Source organism: Mandrillus leucophaeus, unplaced genomic scaffold (genome assembly GCF_000951045.1).
Source record: "Mandrillus leucophaeus isolate KB7577 unplaced genomic scaffold, Mleu.le_1.0 Scaffold1285, whole genome shotgun sequence".
Classification (NCBI taxonomy): Eukaryota; Metazoa; Chordata; class Mammalia; order Primates; family Cercopithecidae; genus Mandrillus; species Mandrillus leucophaeus.
This window is the reverse complement of record NW_012101238.1, coordinates 114,873-134,632: the sequence shown is the minus strand read 5'-3', so window position 1 is coordinate 134,632 and position 19,760 is coordinate 114,873. Positions and strand designations below refer to the sequence as shown.

The 19,760-nt window shown below is 43.5% G+C and overlaps 1 protein-coding gene across 2 annotated transcripts in view; it reads left to right on the top strand.

Moving 5' to 3' along the window:
* Positions 1-1,454: 1,454 nt before the first annotated feature.
* The window catches only part of LOC105533775 (cystatin-13-like), a 22,960-nt gene continuing 4,654 nt past the window's right edge, over positions 1,455-19,760 (top strand). Inside the window, exons 1-3 of one of the 2 annotated variants that reach the window (XM_011972302.1) lie at positions 1,455-1,794; positions 3,053-3,409; positions 16,369-16,479. In XM_011972302.1, the coding sequence (XP_011827692.1) occupies positions 3,182-3,409; positions 16,369-16,479 (339 nt within the window). In that variant the 5' untranslated portion in view covers positions 1,455-1,794; positions 3,053-3,181. The remainder of the gene's footprint in view (positions 1,795-3,052; positions 3,410-16,368; positions 16,480-19,760) is intronic. The other variant, XM_011972303.1, reaches the window with a different exon arrangement.

Here is a 19,760-nt window from a genome sequence, read left to right as displayed (position 1 = left end):
CCATGAGAGTTCTGGTTCTCCTGCAGGCTTGTGGGTCTACACCCACCACAGTGCTCAACAAACGCTACCTCCGTCCTTTTCCTTTTACCAGACTCCTTCCCCTGTGGAATGCTCAGTGGAGGATGCAGGCATCTCTCGGCTCTGTGCTGTGCAGCCTCCCATGGACACCTGTGCTCTGCTTTGGACACAAGATGTGTGGATCAGCGTGGCAGTTGGAGTGAGGCATCACCACAGGCCGACTGTTCTCAGACAACTGATGTGTGGCCAAGAGGGGAAATGGATTCCTTTTGGGTAGATTGTCTGCTTGAATTCTTGGCTCACTTTGAGCCAAGACAATTGAGGAAATTGTCTTTTTCTTTTCACTTTTAAAGAGCTGTTTCCATAAAAGGGAATTTAGCCCTTTACCAAATACGTTCCAAATGACTTATTCTGTGTTCCCTTTCCTTTTTGATCTTTGTGGTGTTTGTGTCGGGTGTGTGTGTTTGTGCGCGTGTGCACACTACACAAAATGTATAGCCAGATTTATTATTCTTTTCCGTTGGCCTCTGCATGTCGTACCAGCTTAGAAAGGGCTCCCTAGTTGAGCATGCAATTCAGTTTCAAACACTCGAACTTTTAACCCAGGGATTCTCAGGCCTGCCTTTCTGTTTGGAATTGGATCTCAGGTCTGATGTACTTTGGGCTGATCTGTATTTTATCTTGCAAAGAGAAATATTAATTTCTAAACTTGTGAGTTCTTGGGAGCTCCCCTACTGTCACCGAGGCAGGCCCTAAATGCAGAGTGAGATGAAGTTCTGCTCCTCCTCTTGGCATAGCTCCTCCTCCCTGGCCAAGCCCACTGGTTTGGGCAGACAGGTGTCAGGTCCTGAGATCACAAACAGGGGAGGGAACTGTGTCCCAAGTAAGGAGAATCAGGAATGCTTACCTGGGACATGCATCAAGATGCGGGGAGACAGGACTGGCAGGTGGGAGGGATCTGTGCTGACTCTTCTGAGCTACATTGTTCACTCCACAGAGATAGCTTAGGCCGGCATGGCCATTGCCAGCTGACACTTTCCACCTGGCGTGTCTGATGGCAACTCTTGTCAGCTGGTGGCCCCTTAGCTCCTGGCCAGGTGCATTCCCGAAGGCCTATTGGTCCCAAAGTCCTTTAGCCTGGTTCTTTGATGGCTCCTTCTGCTTCTAGGGTCATGGTATCGCATAATGGGGCTCTGAAAGACATGGCCATCGAGGTGTTGTCACATGTACCCAGCACAGTCCGGGGGACAGAAGTTTAGAAAGTCAGCAGGTGTGGGACAAGGTGAGGGACTTCTGCAAACTGGCAGGCCTTGGTGAGTCCATGGCCTTCTGAGGGCTGGTGGCCAGAGGCATCCTTCACTTGAGCAGCATCAGAGGGCGTGGGCTGACCTCATAAAGGGGCCATGGGTGTGACTACCTGGCTGGGGAGTAAAGCCAGAGGGCAGAAGCACCCTGGAGTGCAGACCCCAGCAGACACTTGACCATACACAGAGGCATGAACTGAGCGTGCTGGGGACAGAGAACAGCCAAGGGGCAGCCGGCAGTCAGTTCAAGTCCTCACGAAGGAGGGCAATCCCACCTGTGGGCCGGGACCGTCGGCTCGAGGGCCAGCAGCCAGGAACGTGGTGAAGAACTTGGATCTGAGGTGGGCCCATGGTGTAGCTGTGGTGTGCTTGCCAGAGTGGCCTCCAAGCCCACCCTGGAAGGTGATCCAGAGACCATAGAGCAGAAAGGCTTCCTTGTCAGAGTGAGCTGCTGGAAGCCCACCAGTGTCAGGTCAGTGTAAAATAAGGAGCGGGAAGAGGGTGGAACAGGTCAATGTGCTTAAAACACAGAGAAATGGGGTGACGGTGAGGAGACCATCTGCCTGGTCCTAGGTCCTCCGTGTTCACATCCCCCATCTCTCTCAGTCGCATCAGCTCCCTAGTAATGGTAGGGTGGGGGTGCCACAGTGGACACTTGGGCAAGAGTCCTAGAGATGGAAGGTGCTTGTCAGTCACACACACTGGTTTATGAACAGATGCAGGCAGGGCTGCCCCAGCCAGCTGATGAGCCTCCTGCATAGCTGAGGACTTGATTTGCATTTCTAGGGGAGAGCTTGTAGGGTACCAGAATGATGTCACCAGAGGGTGGCCAGATTAAGACCTTTTGAATCTTCTGGCTGTGTGTATGTCATTTATATTTAGTGCCTGATAGATATCAGGTGTCTCTTAGTTTTGTCAACACGTTCTGTGTTCAACTTAGATATACACTGCCTCCACATATATTTCATTAACACAACTTACGATTTCTGCCTACGTGTGTCTCTATTTGCCCACTCTCTATAAACATTTTAACCGGTTTGCCTGTCTTACAAACTACATGCTCATTTATATTCTATAGTAGAACTGGATATCCTCAAAAGCAAATGTACATTCCAAGCTGTTATCTACATGTGTGTATCTCTTAGATTGAGATAGGTTACAAGGTAGGGGGAAGGGCAGGCCCTGAGTTAAAGAGTGGATGCTTCCATCAAGTATGCTTAGGTGCTCTCTTGACCTCTTGATGAGCCTCATTTTCCTCCTATATAAAGGGGTTACTCACTAAACAGCCCCATGGGGGATGGCAATGATTACATAAGACACACGAAGTGCCTATGGAATGCTCTCAACCCTGGTTTTCACGGAGGCTCCATTTCACAGGCATGGTTGATTAACTGGTCATTGGTGATTAACACAATCTTTTGCCTCTCTTTCCTCCCTGGGGTGGAGGGTGGGGCTGAAAGGTCCAACCCACTAACCACACTGCAACCAGCCTCCATCCTGAGACTATCTGGGATCCCACCAGGATTCACCTCATTAGCATACACTCAGGTGTGGTTAAAAAGGGCATGTTAGAAATAACCAAGATGCTGCTGTCACATCTCAACCACTCAGGCAATTGTAAGGGTTTTAGGTGCTTCCTGCTAAAAACCTGGGGTGAAGACCAAATGTATATTTCTAATTCTACTACAATATCACCACTGTGTTAACAGAAGTTCCTTCCTTTTAATCAGCAGTGCCAAGAGAAGCTGGGGTGCCAGTATCTGTGCATCTTCAGAGGCAGCAGGGGCCAGCGTGCCACATCTGGCCCCAGTCCTGAAAGGATAGATGGTGCTTGGCCTGTGACCCTTGGCTGAGGCACCATGGTCAGGCTCTGCCAGGCCCTGCTGCTGGTAGTGGCCACTATGGCCCTTGCATCCAGAGGAGTCCAAGCCTGGAGCTCAACGAAGGTGGTGAGGACATTCCAAGATATCCCTCAAAACTACGTCTATGTGCAGCAGGCACTCTGGTTCGCCATGAAGGAGTATAACAAGGCCAGCAGAGACAAGTTCAGCTTTAGGGCGCTGAAAGTTCTGAAGAGCCAGGAGCAGGTGGGTGGGGTGCTTGCTCCTTGCCCTTTCATTCCCTGCCCTCAGTGTCAACAAACAGAGTCAAACTCTAAAATATTTAAAAGGGTTTGTTCTGAGCCAAGCCTGAGTGACCAAGGCCTGTGATACAGCCCCAGAAGGTCCTGAGTACATGTGCCCAAGGTGGTTTATAGCTTAATATTGTACATTTTAGGGGGATAGAAGTTACAGGCATACATCATTCAATACACATAGGTATAAGTTGGTTTGGTTTAGAAAGGCAGGACAACTCGAAGTGGGGGCTTCCAGGTCATAGATGGATTCAAAGATTTTCTGATGGTCGATTGGTTGAAAGAGTTAAGTTGTTACCTTAAGACCTGGAATCAGCCCAGCGTGGTGGCTCACACCTGTAATCCCAGCACTTTGGGAGGCTGAGGGGGGTGGATCATCTGAGGCTGGAAGTTCAAGATCAACCAGAACGACATGGAGAAACCCCGTCTCTACTAAAAAAAAAAATACAAAATTAGCTGGGTGTGGAGGTGCATGACTGTAATCCAAGCTACTTTGGTGGCTGAGGCAGGAAAATTGCTTGAACCAGGGAGGCGGAGGTTGTGGTGAGCCAAGATCGTGCCATTGCCCTCCAGCCTGGGCAACAAGAGCAAGACTCCATCTCAAACAAACAAACAACAACAACAAAAAACCCAACCTAGAATCAATAGAAGGCAATGTCTGGGTTAAGATCAGGGGTTGTGGAGACCAAGGTTAATAATCATGCAGATGAAGCCTCCAGGTGGCAGGCTTCAGAGAGAATAGATGGTAAATGTCTCTTATCAGGCCTTTAAAAGTGCCAAACTTTTAGTTAATTCTCTCCTGGATTAGGAAAAGACCTGGAACAGGAAGAGGATTCTCTACAGAATGCAGATTTACCCCCGTAAGAGCTGGTTTTGCAGGGCCATTTCAAAATTCATCAAAGAAATATATTTTGGGGTTAAATGCTTCTTTCAGGACCTGTATGTGTCTTGGGATGCTATAGTAGAGTCAAGTTGGAATTTGGTATCTTATTGCTACAAATAATCTGTTATGTCAGTCCGAAGACCTCTGTTTTAATGTTAAAGCTGATCAGTTGTTTCTGAATTTCAAAGGGAGGAGGGTATAATGAGGCGTGTCTGACCCCGCTTCCTGTCATGGCCTGAACTAGTGTTTCAGTTTTACTTTGGACTGAGAGGGGGTCCATTCAGTCACTTGAGAGGTCTTAGAATTTTGGTTTTGGTTTACATCAGTCTGAACAGAGCCCATTATCTGCAGATGGCTACTGAAACTAGGAATGGAAGACACAACTGAGAGATGCCTTTAGCCACAATATATTTATTTTATTTTAGGAGTTTTTGAAGGAAAACAAATTATATTTAATTATTTGTTATACTGGGATGGAGATGAAACATAAAATATCCATTAAAATCACTTAAAAGTGGTTATAGTCACATCAAAAAGCAGAGATAAGAGCCCAGAAGGCAGCTTAAAGGGAGCAAGTTTGGACCATTTGTGCATCATCAATGTGGGCCATGGCAAGGATGGGTTACAACACATTGCGTGAGTGCAGCTGATGCTGGGAAAGGAGCCTGGACAGAAGGGAGGCTCCTCTTTACAGGAAAATGCCAACTCAAAAATGTAAAAGAAATGGCCTAACTAGAAAACTATGCCACCTTCTAGTTGTATCTTCTCACCACCACCACAGTCATAACTATTTCAGGCAAAGATCATCTATGAATCCTACAACCACTGGATGAGAGTGTTTGGTGTGAACCATTGCAGGGATTGCTTATTAGTTACCAGGGGAAAAGACACCCTTCTAATCAGGAAATTTGATAAACACCTTTCTTACCAAATGCTCACCACCAACACTGAGACAAATTGGCATCACATACTTCCTGACACAATGTGCACAGAGGGGATGCCAGCACCTGTATATGGTATTCTTGCCCAGAATGCATACTTTGAATGTAATCAGAGGAGAAATTAGACAAATCCATAATTCAGTACATTCTATAAGACCACTTAAAATACCAATATCATGAGAAATGGGGGAAAATGCTAGAAAACTATTCCCCAACAAAGGAGACCTACGAAGCATGACAACTAAATGCAGAAGGTGGTCCTGTATTATCTCGGTATCAACTAGAGAGAGATTCAGTCTGGTTTATGAATTTGAAAAGGAGAGCGTTGTTTCTCTAAAGGGTTGCAGCCTGCAGGGTGACCATTCTGACAGGCTGGGAATTCTGACAGAAGCTGGAAAGAGGCACTTTGAGGGAAGAAGCATAAGACAGGAATCTGTGCTGAATGAGCTGGCTAAGTATACGTATTTAATAAGCTATAGGAGGAGTCATGAATATTTATTAAAGAAAAATGTATGCATGCACAGTTGAGCTTCATGCCTCTTCATGGGTTGCATCTTAAAAAACTGATGATATTAGCATGATCCAAAGGTGGATTTTCAGTCCTCTGATGGCAAAAGCTGAAGCAGAGTCACAAAAACCCTCACTGTGCATCCTTCACACGTCAGCCAAAACCAGTCCAGAGGTGGTGGTTAGTTTTCAGGAAGGGATGCCTTGTGAAGCTGGTGAGCTCTCACATCAAAATGCAAAGAGGGAAGAGGGTGTCTGGTCTTGGCCTCAGGTGATTGACTAATGGCCATAAAAGAATGAGTCGTTTATTTCTTGTTTTCCAGTGTTGGTTTCTGTTTACTCCTTAAGAAAGGATACAAATTAAAGGTTAGTGAGGAGAGGACACACTGAGGTATGTCTGACCTCCCATCCCATTATGGCTGGGAATTCAGTTTTTAAGGTTTCTCTGGGGTCCCCTTGGCCTAGAGGGGGTCTATTCAGTCCATTGGAGTTTAGGGTTTTATGTTTATTTCTCAATAAAAGAAAAGAAAAAAATTATAAAGGATATTATTGGGACAATTGATGAGATTTTAGTCTGGGTTATATAATAGAAGAGAGCCTTGTACCTGCGTTAAATTTCCTGAGAGAAGTTATTGTCCTGTGGCTTGGCAGGCGCCCAAGACAGGACAGGGTGGAACACCGTGAAGGCCCAGGAATGAGATCAGTCTTCCGGAGTCCGGGGGGTGAGAGGGTGGCAGAGGTGGAAGGCGACACCAACCTTGCGTCATGGAGGTGCTGACATGAAGCACCATGCAGAGATGCCTCTCCATGTTCCTCCTCCTCCTCCTCCTCGAGCTCATCTCTCTGCTGCCTTCCTTTTGACCTTTCCTGTTCATGTCTCCAGGCTGCCAGGCCACCTGCCCTACTTTCCTGTTTTCTTATCTGATCAGGAGAGAAGGTTCACGGGGAAGCTGCATCCCCCATAGTGCTGGGACATTAGGCCCCTTATGCATCTTACCATGCTCTGTGGGACCTTGGCTCCCTCTGGTTCTTTCTGTAGGTCTGGTTATGTTGCTTGTGTTGCTTGAGTAGAGGACACCTGTGACCAGAAATGTGCCACGAATGAGCGAAATTAAAACCTTAGAACACAGGCAGCCTGCAGCCTCTCAGGCATGTTTAACAGCTGTTCTCAGTGAGTTCCCACTCCCTCCAGAACTATTCCACTTTCTTGGATTTCTCCGTGTCTAAGTTTCCCTACTTACATCAGTAAAATAGTGTTTTTGCTTTATAGGCAGGTGTTTAATAGTAACAGTAAACCGAATACTGGGATATCTAAAAAATTATATACCATTTTGTATTGTTTCTTGCTTTTTTTTTTTTTTTTTTCGGTGAATGAACGTTTTATTTTTCAGTTCGCTGTGAGCTTTGGAATGCAGGCAATAATTCAAAACAATCAGGTAGAAACAGATTCAGTAAGAGACTACAACACAAGTATTTAAAATTCCTTGACCTTACAGCTACATACTGCTGGAAAAAGAGCACAGAAAAATATTTTTTTTATGTACCATCCCCCAAACAACACACCATAAAAGCAAAAAGAAAAATTCTTGGTGACAATTCAGTTTAAACTTAATAATATATACATAGGCTTTATGGAAAGAAAACAGCCATATCTTATTGGGAGATTTAAGTTAAAAGTACACCGATTTGGGCCAGCGCAGTGGCTCAAGCCTGTAATCCCAGCACTTTGGGAGGCCGAGGCGGGCTGATCACGAGGTCAGGAGATCGAGACCATCTTGGCTAACACGGTGAAACCCCGTCTCTACTCAAAATACAAAAAATTAGCCAGGTGTGGTGGTGGGCGCCTGTAGTCCCAGCTACTCAGGAGGCTGAGACAGGAGAATGGCGTGAATCCAGGAAGTGGAGCTTGCAGTGAGCCGAGATCACGCCACTGCCCTACAGCCTGGGCAACACAGCGAGACTTCGTCTCAAAAAACAAACAAACAAACAAAAAAACACAAAAATACGCCGATTTGTGTCAGGGATTAGTGAAGTGTAGCCTGCTGCAGGCTTTTAAACAGAGTAGTTACAGAAACAGCTTGGCCTGCAAAGCCTAAAATCTTTACCAACTTTCCTTTAGGGAAAAGTTTATAGATGCTGCTCTTTTCTTTTCTTTTGGACATTTGAAGCAATTAATTTTTTCTTGACACATTAAATGTTTCTATTTATTTTTAAGGTATACACCATGATGTTTTGCTCTATACATTGTGAAATGACTACCAAAATCAGGCTAATTGACATACCCATAACCTTACATAGTTACTTTTTTGTTTGTGTGTGTTAGGAATACTGAAAATCTACTCTAAGAGCAAGTTTCAAGCATATGATACACTGTTAATAACTGATGTCATCATGCTAGACTATCTCTTGGTAGACTGAGTTCTGCTGCAGAGTTTGTGCAACGTGAGTGCTGGTGCAAGGAGCATCCCATCCCCAGCAGCCTGGAGCCACACAGCAATGAGAGAATTCTAGTTTACTTGGCACCAGGGCTGGTTGCTTTCTGCAGGTGCACTCAGGTCTCATAGCTCACTAAGCTAGAACTACCTTCTTCTACTTTACAGGGGAGGAAACAGTCACAAAAAGGTTTAGTAACTTGCCCAGAGTCACACAGCTAGTAAGTAGAAGAGTCAAGATTTAAAGCCAGGCTGAGCCAGGTGTGGTGGCTCACACCTGTAATCTCAGACTTTGAGAGGCTGAGGTGAGAGGATTGCCTGAGCCTGAGATCAGCTTGGTCAGCATGGTGAACTTCGTCTGTAAATTAAAAAAAAAAAAAAAAGAAAAAGAAAATTAGCTGGGTGTGGTGGCGCCTGCCTATAGTCTCAGATACTCCAGAGGCTGAGGCTGGAGGATTGCTTGAGCCCAGGAGTTCGAGGGTGCGGTGAGCTGTAGTTGTGCCACTGCATTCCAGCCTGAGCAATAGAGCTACACCCTGTCTCAAAAAAATAAAAGAAAATAAATAAAAGTAAACTCAGGCTGCTATGCTCTTCTTCATCAGCACCTGCCTCTGAACAATGCCCAATGGAGCAAAGGTGGGGGAAAAGGTGCAGCCACGGGAGCGGAGGGGAGGGGTCTTCAGATGGCCAGGAGTCAGACGAGCCTGTCTGTGTAAAGACTGAGGGGCTCCTCAGCAGCCAGGACTCCACCTGCCTCCTATTTCCTGAGCAAGTGTGGGTCAAGATAGGATTAGTGGTTGCTCTGGTAGCTGATGAGTATGAATTAGAGCTGTATTTTTTTTTTTTTTTTTTTTGAGACGGAGTCTCACTCTGTGGCACAATCTCCGCTCACTGGAAGCTCCACCTCCCAGGTTCATGTCATTCTCCTGCCTCAGCCTCCCAAGTAGCTGGGACTACAGGTGCCCACCACCATGCCCGGCTAATTTTTTTGTGGTTTTTTAGTAGAGATGGAGTTTCCCTGTGTTAGCCAGGGTGGTCTTGATCTCCTGACCTCGTAGTCCACCCGTCTCGGCCTCCCAAAGTGCTGGGATTACAGGTATGAGCCACTGCTTCCGGCCTAGAGCTGTTAGTTTTTTATTGTAATTTCAACTCATGACATACGACTCAAATATACGGCAGTGATTTGCAATTAGGAGTGGCTTTTGCTCCTTAGGGGTGTTTCGGCAATGCCTGGAGGGACTCTTGTTGTTATGACTAGAGGTGGCTGCTCCTGACATCTAGTGAGTGTAGTCTCAGGATTCTACCAACCATCCTGCAATGCACATGGCAGCCTCCAAACCAAGAGGGATCCAGCTCAAAATATCAATAGCGCTGAGGTTAAGAAACTTGATATACAGTCACCAAAAAGTTCGAAGAGTACAGTTGGAAGTTTTTTTTAAAAAAATGAAAGCAAACCCTCAATTTCTTGCATTTCCAGTCTGGCTTGTCCTTCTTGAGGGCACCACTAAGAGCAGCATGCTCTATCCTTCTAGATGTTTTCTATGTACTTACATATGTGTCTGAATTATTTAAAAGTATACTTTGTAGTCATAAAATCATGCTTTCTATGCTATTCCCTACTTTTTTGGCCACTTGAAACATGTCTTGAAAAAACTACATAAACACACTTAGATCCACCTCATCGTCATATTTCATGAGATGATGTGCCATAAATTTTTTTTGCCCATTTCCTAATGGACCATGAGTTTTGTTGATAGGAAAAGTGAAACAATGAATATTCCTTTTTATGTGTTGCTATGATATTGTGAGGTTAAAATCAGGTGTCAACTTGACTGGATTGAAGGATGCCGGCATGGCCGGTTAAGTCTTATTTCCGGGTGTGTCTGTGAGGGTGCTGCCAGAGAAGATGGATGTTTGAGTCGGTGGACTGGGAGAGGAAAACCCACCCTCTGTGTGGGTGGGCACCATCCAATCTGCTGCCAGTGAGGCTAGGACAATGCAGGCCAGGTGGGAGACAAGGATGGCTTTGCTTGCTGAGGCTTCTGGCTCTTTTCTTCCTGCATTGGATGTTTGTTTCTCCTGTCCTTGGACATCTGACTTCAGGTTCTTCAGCCTGTGGACTCTGGGGCTTGCACCAGTGGGTCCCTGGGGCCTCTTGGGCCTTTGGCTGCACTGCCAGCTTCCCTGGTTTTGAGGCTTTTGGACTTGGACTGAGCCACTACTGGCTTCTCTCTTTCCCTGCTTGCAGACAGCCTGCTATGGGATTTTTGCCTTGTAATCGTGTCAACCAATTCTCCCTAATAAACTCCTTCTATATACAAATTTATTCCATTAGTTCTGTCCCTCTGGAGAACTCTGACTAATACCGATAGTATCTTGAATTTGAATTCATTGGTTAAAGAGTACATTTGCAAAATAATGGCAAATTGCCTCTTAAAAGGGCTAAATTACGTTAGATTTTTGGCAATACTGCAGGTCTGAGTACCTCTTGCTTCTCATTTTCTCCAGCTGCGGTCTCATTTTGTCTTTCAGATGTTTGCCAGTCTGATGGAGGCAAAAATAACATTTTTTTAAATTCCCCTATAGAGTGAGCAATTGTCTTTCATTGAATTTATCTGCAATATATGTTTACTTCTAAGAATTGTTTCTCTTTTTCTTTTGCATTGCTTGTCTTGCTCTTACAGAATCATAGATGTTGTTTATGTACTATTCATATTAAACTATGGTTCTCGTATGTACTGCCAATATTTTGTGCTTGCCTGTCTGTTGCTTGCAGTTTAATTTTGCTTACAATGTCTTTAAGATTTTTTTTAAAAAATTGACATAATAACATTTGTTTTTTCTTCTTATATATTGTTTGGAGTTTATATCTTGCTTAAGAAGTCCTTTTCCATTTTTGAGTACAACAGTTACAATTGTTATACATAAAGTTTCAGTGCCGCAAAAGAAATAGCACTCGAATATAAAATTTTCTCTTTTTCCTCTCAGCAAGGCAATTTACTTCTATAGCAGGGTGCATCCTCACAGATGGAGCAACAGTGAGCCCACACCTGGACAAGGGAGGGTGACGCACATGGCCCCTTATTCCTGACGCACATGGCCCCTGCTGCCCTGTCATTCCCCTACTGGCTAGGATTAGACTGCACAGGCTAAACTAATTCTGATTGGCTAATTTAAAGAGAGTAACGGGGTGAGTGGTTTGGCGGGAAAAACAGTTATGACAGAGAAGGAAATCGAAATGAGTCAGGGTGGAGAATGAGTCAAGGCAGAGCAGGTAATCTGAATGAGTCAGGGTGGAGCCGATGATTGAAAAAGGTTGCTTTATGAGGAAGTTAAGTTTAAAAGTCGAAGGCAAAGAATTGAACATACTGACATACTGATTCTTTGAAGAGAAATTTAGAACTGGTATCTAACACAGTTCTTCTAAGACATTTATAATTTTAGCTCAGTAATTTATCTTGGAATTATTTTTTATTTATGATGTGGGTACTGGATCTAACTTTAACTTTTTAAAATAGTAAATTTCCCTAACCCTCTCTATAAAAGGCCTCTGTGTTTTGAAAAGCCAGCTCACCATTGACTAAGTATCCAAATATAACTGGGTTTGTTGTAGGATCCTTGATTATTTTATTTGTTCCTGAGTCGGTATTGTAGAGTTGCTATTGAGTAGGAAAAGCCCTTTACATTATTCTTTTAAAAACCTTTTAAAAATAAGAATTCCCATTTATTCCTTAAAACCTTTTCATTGTGAAACCAACACAAAAACAGAAAAGTTCATAACGCATAGATGTCAAGCAGAATGAATCACTTTAAAATGAATGCTTTAAAATGAAATGATTCCCCGTATAGTCTGGAGAGAACTTCTCAGGCTTCGTGGAGTTATGTATGCCACTCTTCCCTGCTCTGCCCTGGAAGAAACCTTTACCGTAAACACTGCCTAAGTGTATAGCCCTCACACTACAGCTTTACCTGCTGCTTGAACTTCATAGGTGTGAGATCCCACATACTGTATTATTTTGGTTTGGCTTGTGTCTTTCAATATTACGTTTGCGCATTTCGTTCATGTTGTGGCATGTAGCAATAATATACTCCTTTCGTTTTTTTTTCAAAATCAGGTGTTTTATTTTTTAAAACAAGTTATTGTATATATTTAAAGTATACAACATGATATTTTCATATGCCTGTAGATAATGGAATGGTTACTACTGTCGAGTGAATTAACATATCCATCATTACACATTGTTACCTTTTTATGGGGATCAAGATACCCAAAATCCACACTTTCAGAAAAATCCCAAATACAATACAGTAACCTTGACTTTTTCCTCATGATGTACATTAGAACTCTAGACTTGTTTGACTTACATATCTGCGACTTTTTATCCTTTGACCTATGTCTCCCCATTTCTTTCCTGACCCACTTCCCTTTTTATGTTAAGTGAAGTAAAAAATCAGACGCAGAAAGAAAAATACTGCATGATCTCATTTATGTGTGGAGTCTTAAAGAAAAAAAAAGTATGCTCATTCTTACTGCTGTAGAGAATTTCATTATATAAGCACACTACCATGTATTTATCCTGCTATTGTTCATACATATTGGGGTTGTTTTCCGTCTTTGACTGTATGAGTAGTGACACTATGCACACACAGGCATACCTCGTGGATACGGTGCCTTGTGGATTCAGTTCCATAATGCAATCCATTGCATTGTATTCCATGCAATACACTGAATATCACACTAAAGTGAGTCACACACATAGTTTGGATTCCCAGTGCCAATAAAGTTATGTTTACACTATACTGGAGTCTATTAAGTGTTCAATAGCCCTAAATCTAAAAATGTGTACCTTAGTTCAAAATACTGTATTGTTAATAATGCAAATGATACCCTAAACCTTAGGCCAATTGTAATCTTTTGCTGGTGAAGGATCTTGTCTCGATGTTGGTGGCTGCTGACTGAGCAGGGTAGTGGCTGTTGAAGGTTGAGGGGACTGTGACAATTTCTTAAAATAAGACAACGGTGAAATTTGCTACATTGATTGACTTACTCTCATGAAAACTTTCCTGTAGTATGTGATGGTGTTTGATAAGATTTTACTCACAGTAGAACTTTTTTTAAAATTGGAGTCAACCCTCTCAAACTTTGCTGCTGCTTTATCAACTCAGTTTGTGTAATATTCTAAATCCTTTGTTGTCATTTCAACAATGTTCACAGCATCTTCACGAGAAACCAATTCCATCTCAAGAAACCATTTTCTTTGCTCATCTCTAAGAAACAACTCCTTATCTATTCACATTGTATTATGAGATGGCAGCAATTCAGTCACATTTTCAGTTCCACTTCTAATTTTAGTCGTCTCGCTATTTCCACCACATCTGCAATTACTTCCTCCACTGAAGTCTTGAGTCCCTCAAAGTCATTCATGATGATTGGATCAAATTCTTCCAAATTTCTGTTAATGTTGATATTTTGAACTCCTCCCATGAATCACACATGTTCTGAATGGCATGTAGAATGGTGAATCCTTTCCAGGTTTTCAACTTACTTTGCCCAGATCCATGAGAGGAAGTTGCCCAGATCCCAGATCCATCAGAGGAAGTTACAGCCTTATGAAATATTTTCCTTAAATAACAACACTTGAGAGTTGAAATTACTCCTACAGAATGGATGTTGTATTAGCCAACATGGAAACAATATAAATCCTCGTATATTTCCACTAGAGCTATTGGGTGGCCAGGTGCATTGTCAATGAGCAGCAATCCTTTGAAGGGAATTGTGCATGTGCTTTTTTTTTTTTTTTTTTTTTTTTTTTTTTGAGCATTATGTCTCAGTAGTTGGTGTAATATATTCAGTAAACCGTGCTGTAGACAAAAATGCTTTCATCCAAGATTTGATGTTTTCTTATATGTAGAGTAGATTTAGCATAATTCTTAAGTGCTTTAGGATTTTCAGAATAGTAAATGAGCATTGGTTTCAACTTAAAGTCACCAGCTGCATTAGCCTCTAACAAGAGGGTTAACCTGTCGTTCGAAGCTTTGAAGACAGACATTGACTTCTCTCTAGCTATGAAAGTACTAGATGGCATCTTCTTCTAACAGAAGGCTGATTGATTTACATTGAAAATCTCTTGTTTGGGTAGCCACCTCCATCAATGATCTTAGCTGCGTCTTCGGGATAACTTGCTATAGCTTTTACATGAGTACTTGCTGCTTTACCTTGTACTTTAATGTTATGGAAATGGCTTCTTTTGTTAAACCTCATGAACCAGTCTCTGCTAAATTCCAACTTTTCTTCTGCAGCTTCCTCACCTCCCTCAGCCTTCATAGAATTAAAGACAGTTAGGGCCTTGCTCTGGACTAGACTTTGGCTTAAGGGAATGTTGTGGTTAATTTGATCTTTCATCCAGACCATTAAAACTTTCTCTATATCACCAATAAGGCTGTTTTGGTGTCTTATCATTTACGTGTTCACTAGAGGAGCATCTGTAATTTTTTTCAAGAACTCTTTCTTTGCATTCATAGCTTTGTTAACTGGTGCAAGAGTTCTAGCTTTCAGCCTATCTTAGATTTCGACATGCCTTGCTCACTAATCTCAATCATTTCTAGCTTTTCATTTAAAGTGAGATATGTGTGACTCTTCTTTTCACATTACAATGAGGCAACAGTAGGGTTGTTAGTTGGCCTTGTTTCAGTATTACTGTGTTTCAGGGAATAGGGAGGCCTAAGGAGAGGAGATAGATGGGAAATAGCCAGTCTGTGGAGCAGTAGGAACACACATGTTTATAGATTTAAGTTCATTGACTTACATGGTCATGGTTCTTAGTGCTCCAAAACAATTACATAGTAACATCAAAGACTACTGATCACAAATTATCATAACAGATGTAGTAATAATGAAAACGTTTGAAATATTTTGACACTTGCCAAAATGTGACACAGAGACAGGAAATGTGCACGTGCATGTTGGAAAAATGGTACCGATAGATGCTTGACTCAAGGTTGCCATAAACCTTCAATTTGTGAAGAATATGGTACCTGTGAAGCATGATAATTGAAAGTACAATAAAATGAGGTGTACCTGTATTTGTACATGTGTGTGCCTTTGAAGTTAGGTGTACATCCAAAAGTGAAATTGCTCAATCCAAGAGTGTGCACTTCTCTCTTTGACCTCTAACCCAAGATTTAAAGGGCTCATGTGAATGGGTCAGGTCAACCAAGTCAATCTCCCTGTTTTAATTCAGCTCTCCCCTAGAGGATAGCCTAATCACAGAAGTAAAATCCATCCTATTCATAGTCCTAGGGATCCCACAGGGCACACACAACAGGGAGCAGGACTCCTGGGGGCATCTTAGAATTCTGCATACCACACTCCCTTTGTTCAATGCCTAGGAAACTTTTCTAGAATTTCTTTAAAATTTTTAAAATATTTTGTCAGTTGTCTCTGATTCTTCTGGGACCAGTTACTGTGTTTAAACTTGATCATTCTCTTTAATATGTTCTCTCCCCCAAGTCTTGTAAACCTTGTTTTCTTGTTCAATTTTAAATAAATTCCACTTTTGCCATTGAGCTGTTCTGTTTCCCCAAGAGGCTCTTCTTGAACAGAAGGGCTGCTAGGGGCTTCGTGCAGGTAGAATGCCCTGAGAAGCAGACATTTTGGAGGAATCTGTATTTCAATAAGGTGTGGATACTGAGATTGACAAAGAATAGGAGACTTTAGAGAGAATCAATACAAATACACACTAAGCGAGTTCTAGTTCTGGGTCATAGTTTTATTTCCTCAATATCTATTGATTAGGCATGAAGATGCTAGAAGCTCTGCTGTTTCCCAAGCTCTAATAAGCAAACCATTAGCTTCCCCAGGAAAATAATTTTTGGGGGAATCATTTTCTTGCTTTATTTTGGAGACAGTTACCATTACTTTAAAATTAAATACTATGATGAGAGAGAGAGACAGAGATATCAAGATAAGAAACCTTCCAAATCACCCCAAAACTTCTGGACAGAAAACAGTTGAAGAGGGGGATGGCAGAAAGACATTCTTTCCCCTGAGTAGTCAATGACATGTTTATTTAGAGATGTTTTTATAGAGATGACAATTGATGTTACATATTCCTTAATAATATATTATTTTTACATTACTCATTGACAGGTGACAGACAGTTTGGAGTACTATATTGAGGTCAAAATTGCCCGAACCATTTGCAAGAAAATTTCAGAAGATGAAAACTGTGCTTTTCAAGAGGATCCCAAAATGCAAAAGGTATGTGGCTGAGACAAGGAGAATCCCTTGCCCTGGTAAGATTTGTGTACCACATCATATTCAGTACTGTGGATGACCAGGTTCTATACACAGAGCATCATTTCTATTATCTGTTGCTGATGCCAACCTTCCCTTCCCGAATGTTATGGGATCGTTGGGGTGTTGCTTTTCTTGCTGGAAACCTCTACGACTGGTGGCACCTTTGCCCAAGTTCTTGTCCTGTTTCTGGGAAGAATGAGGTACACAGATAAGTGGAGGGTGAGCAAGATGAAGAGGAGATTCATTGAGCGTTAGAACAGCTCAGAGGAAACCCCGTGGTGGGTAGCTCCTCTCTGTAGGCAGTTTATTCAGAGTGTTCAACTCTCAGCAGAGAGGGTAGCTCCTTTCTGCAACTGGTCATCTGGTAGTCTTCCCAGCTCTCAGCAGAGAGGATAGCTCCTCTCTGCAGCTGTTTGTCTGTCCTCTGCTTTATCTGAGTCTGGGGGTGTCTATGGTCTTCAGAGAGGGAAGTGTGTGCTGATTGGTCTATAGTCAGCCATGGGTGGACCCAGCAATAAGTACAAGTTCTCGCTCTGGTCTGCAGGACTGGCAGTCCAGCCCAGAGGCCTCAGGTCCTCTCCAGCCTGAAGGTGGGGCTTCACCTGGGACCCACCCCCTTCTGCCCAGGAGCCTGTCTGCCTTCCACCACCCTTCATGGCCCAGGCTGTTCATGCCAAGTGGCACCAGCAGGCCAGTGCTGAGCTGTCCTCAGCACCCCCCTCAGCCTCTCTCCTGTGCTCCTTGGTGCCCAAAGACTGGAGGGGGTCAGAGTATTACAGCTGCCCTAAGCAGGCGTGCACCCAACTGGATTGCAACAACTCCGGGTTCCGCCCCATCCTTGCTCCACGATCAGAGCAGGTGCCAGGAGGGAGAGAGGCCAGTCAGTATAAGCAGGCGTCTCCAAGACTGTAGGGGGCAGGGAGAACTTCCCAGGCCCTCAAGAGCACAGAGATGCCCAGGTCTACCCCTGGACTTGAGAAGCTGCAGCTGAACCCAGGGGCTCCTGCCTCCCACAACTCAGAAGCTGCGTGGCTCCTGCTTGTCCCAGAGTCCTGGGCCCACCTTCCTGCTACAGCCGACGTCTTGGAAGTGGCCACTCTCCATGTGCTGCTGCTACCATCACCACCAACACACCAACACACGCACACACACACACACACACACACACACACACACACAGAGTTAGTGACTTAAAGTAAAATAAACTCATTATTTCTCACTATTCTGCAACCTGGGCTGTGTTCTACTGGGGCAGGAATATTCTAGATAGCTGCTTTACTCATGTGTCTGGCACCTCCGCTGGGATGGCTGAAACAATGGGGGGCTGGCCAGGCATCCTTCTCATTCTGCTCAGGGACTCCCCATGAGGCAAACTTGTAGAGTGATCAGTCATCCTGGTTTGTCAAAGACTGTAGGCTTTCCTGGGATGTAGGCCTTTCAGTACTAAAACCAGGAAAATTTTGTCAAATCAAGATGTATTGGTCATCCTACACTTGGACATTCTCACAACATGGTGCTTCTAAGAGAGTAAACATTCTTAATTAGCTCCTAAGAGGAAGAAACAGAAGCTGCCATCAGACCTGATGGAGAAGAAAGTGATGGCTGCCACCTTGGTGCACTGTCAACTCCGGCACCATTCGCTGAGGGGTCCTGGCCCAGTAGCAGGTACAGTATGACCTTCCCCCACTGCAGTCCTTGAAAGAGCTTTCCTCTCCTTCAGGGACTCCACAAGCCTGTGATTGCTTTGAAGTAGGGTTGGAAGCAATGCTTCTTGGCTGATTCTGATACCAGTGGGCTAGGGGAAGTCCCCAAATGCCGGCGGGACCTTGACCCTGGACATTGTCCAGGCTCTCGATACCTTCATGAGAAGGAATTCAAGGACAAATTTGAAAATAGTGAAAATACATAGATTTATTGCAAAGCAAAAAGAACACACTCAAGATGTGGGGAGTGTGGGTGTGTACCTGAGAGAGTCATGTGCAAGAGGGTTTGGTGCTCCTACCTTTGTGGGTTTCTTTAACCCAAAGCTGGAATATTCATGAAAATTCCTGGAAAAAGATGGAGATTTCTTGGACTGGTGTGCCACCCATTTTTACACCAAATATGGGTGTTCCCAGAACTCCACAGTGCTGATGGGTGTGTATTTAGTATGTTAATGAGCACATAATGAAGTCCTAGGTGAAACTTAGGTCAAATCCAGTGCCATGTTGGGTCCAGTCAGTCTTAGCCAGCTTGGTCCACACCCTGGTTTTCAGGGTATCATCAGCCCCTAGCTTCTGCAGCTATTTCAACAATTTCCTTTTGCTAGTCATGCAAAACTGCTGCCTGGAATGTTCTATTCTCCTGCAACCACCCTGTAGTATTCCTGTCTCAATTCCACTAGTCCAGCCGCTGCATGGAAGTCCTACAAGGCTCTGGGACAGTCCCAAGACTCCAGCCCAATGGCCCTGCATGCTCCCCATAGTCTCAGAGGTCCAGGTTGCTGCTATTTTAGGCCAAGATGGGGGACAACCCCAGCCAGGCCAGGGTGTTGTCAGATGGAGACTGTCACAAAGGCAAGTTCATCACAGAGGAGCCAGGCTTAATAAAAAAGTCCCTTACTCTCCTCGTAGTTGATTAGCAGAGATACATTTCAGATTGAAATTTAATATTTTAAAATGTATATAAATATTTTCTAAAAGTATGTTCTCATAAAAATATAGAGGATAACAGTGAGGTCATGCCCCTTGGACTCCTGGATGATGCTCCAATTCTGCCCCCTGCCAAGGAATTTCCATTGGCATCATTTGTGTGGACAGCCTTAAGATAATTTCACTATCAATTTACATAAATGACATAGTCTTTTTTCTCTTTCTCTTTTTATTTAAATAACTGCTGATACACTGTGTGTTTTTTGATGTAACTTCCTCTTTTTCACATTGTCTTGGTAATCTTCTCATAGAAATTATTTCCAATTTTTTTCTTTCATAAATGAAACTACATTGAAAAATCTTATATATGCATACTTCTGTGCCCTGTGTATTTTTTCATCTATTTACTAAATACCTAAAGCAAGCACAAGACATGGATAGCCGGAAATAGTGGCAGATAAGTGATTGGCAAAAACTGCTCAGACATAATACCAATTAAAAATATCCTCATATTTAGGCCAGGCGCGGTGGCTCATGCCTGTAATCCCAGCCTTTGGGAGGCCGAGGCAGGTGGATCACGAGGTCAGGAGATCGAGACCATCCTGGCTAACA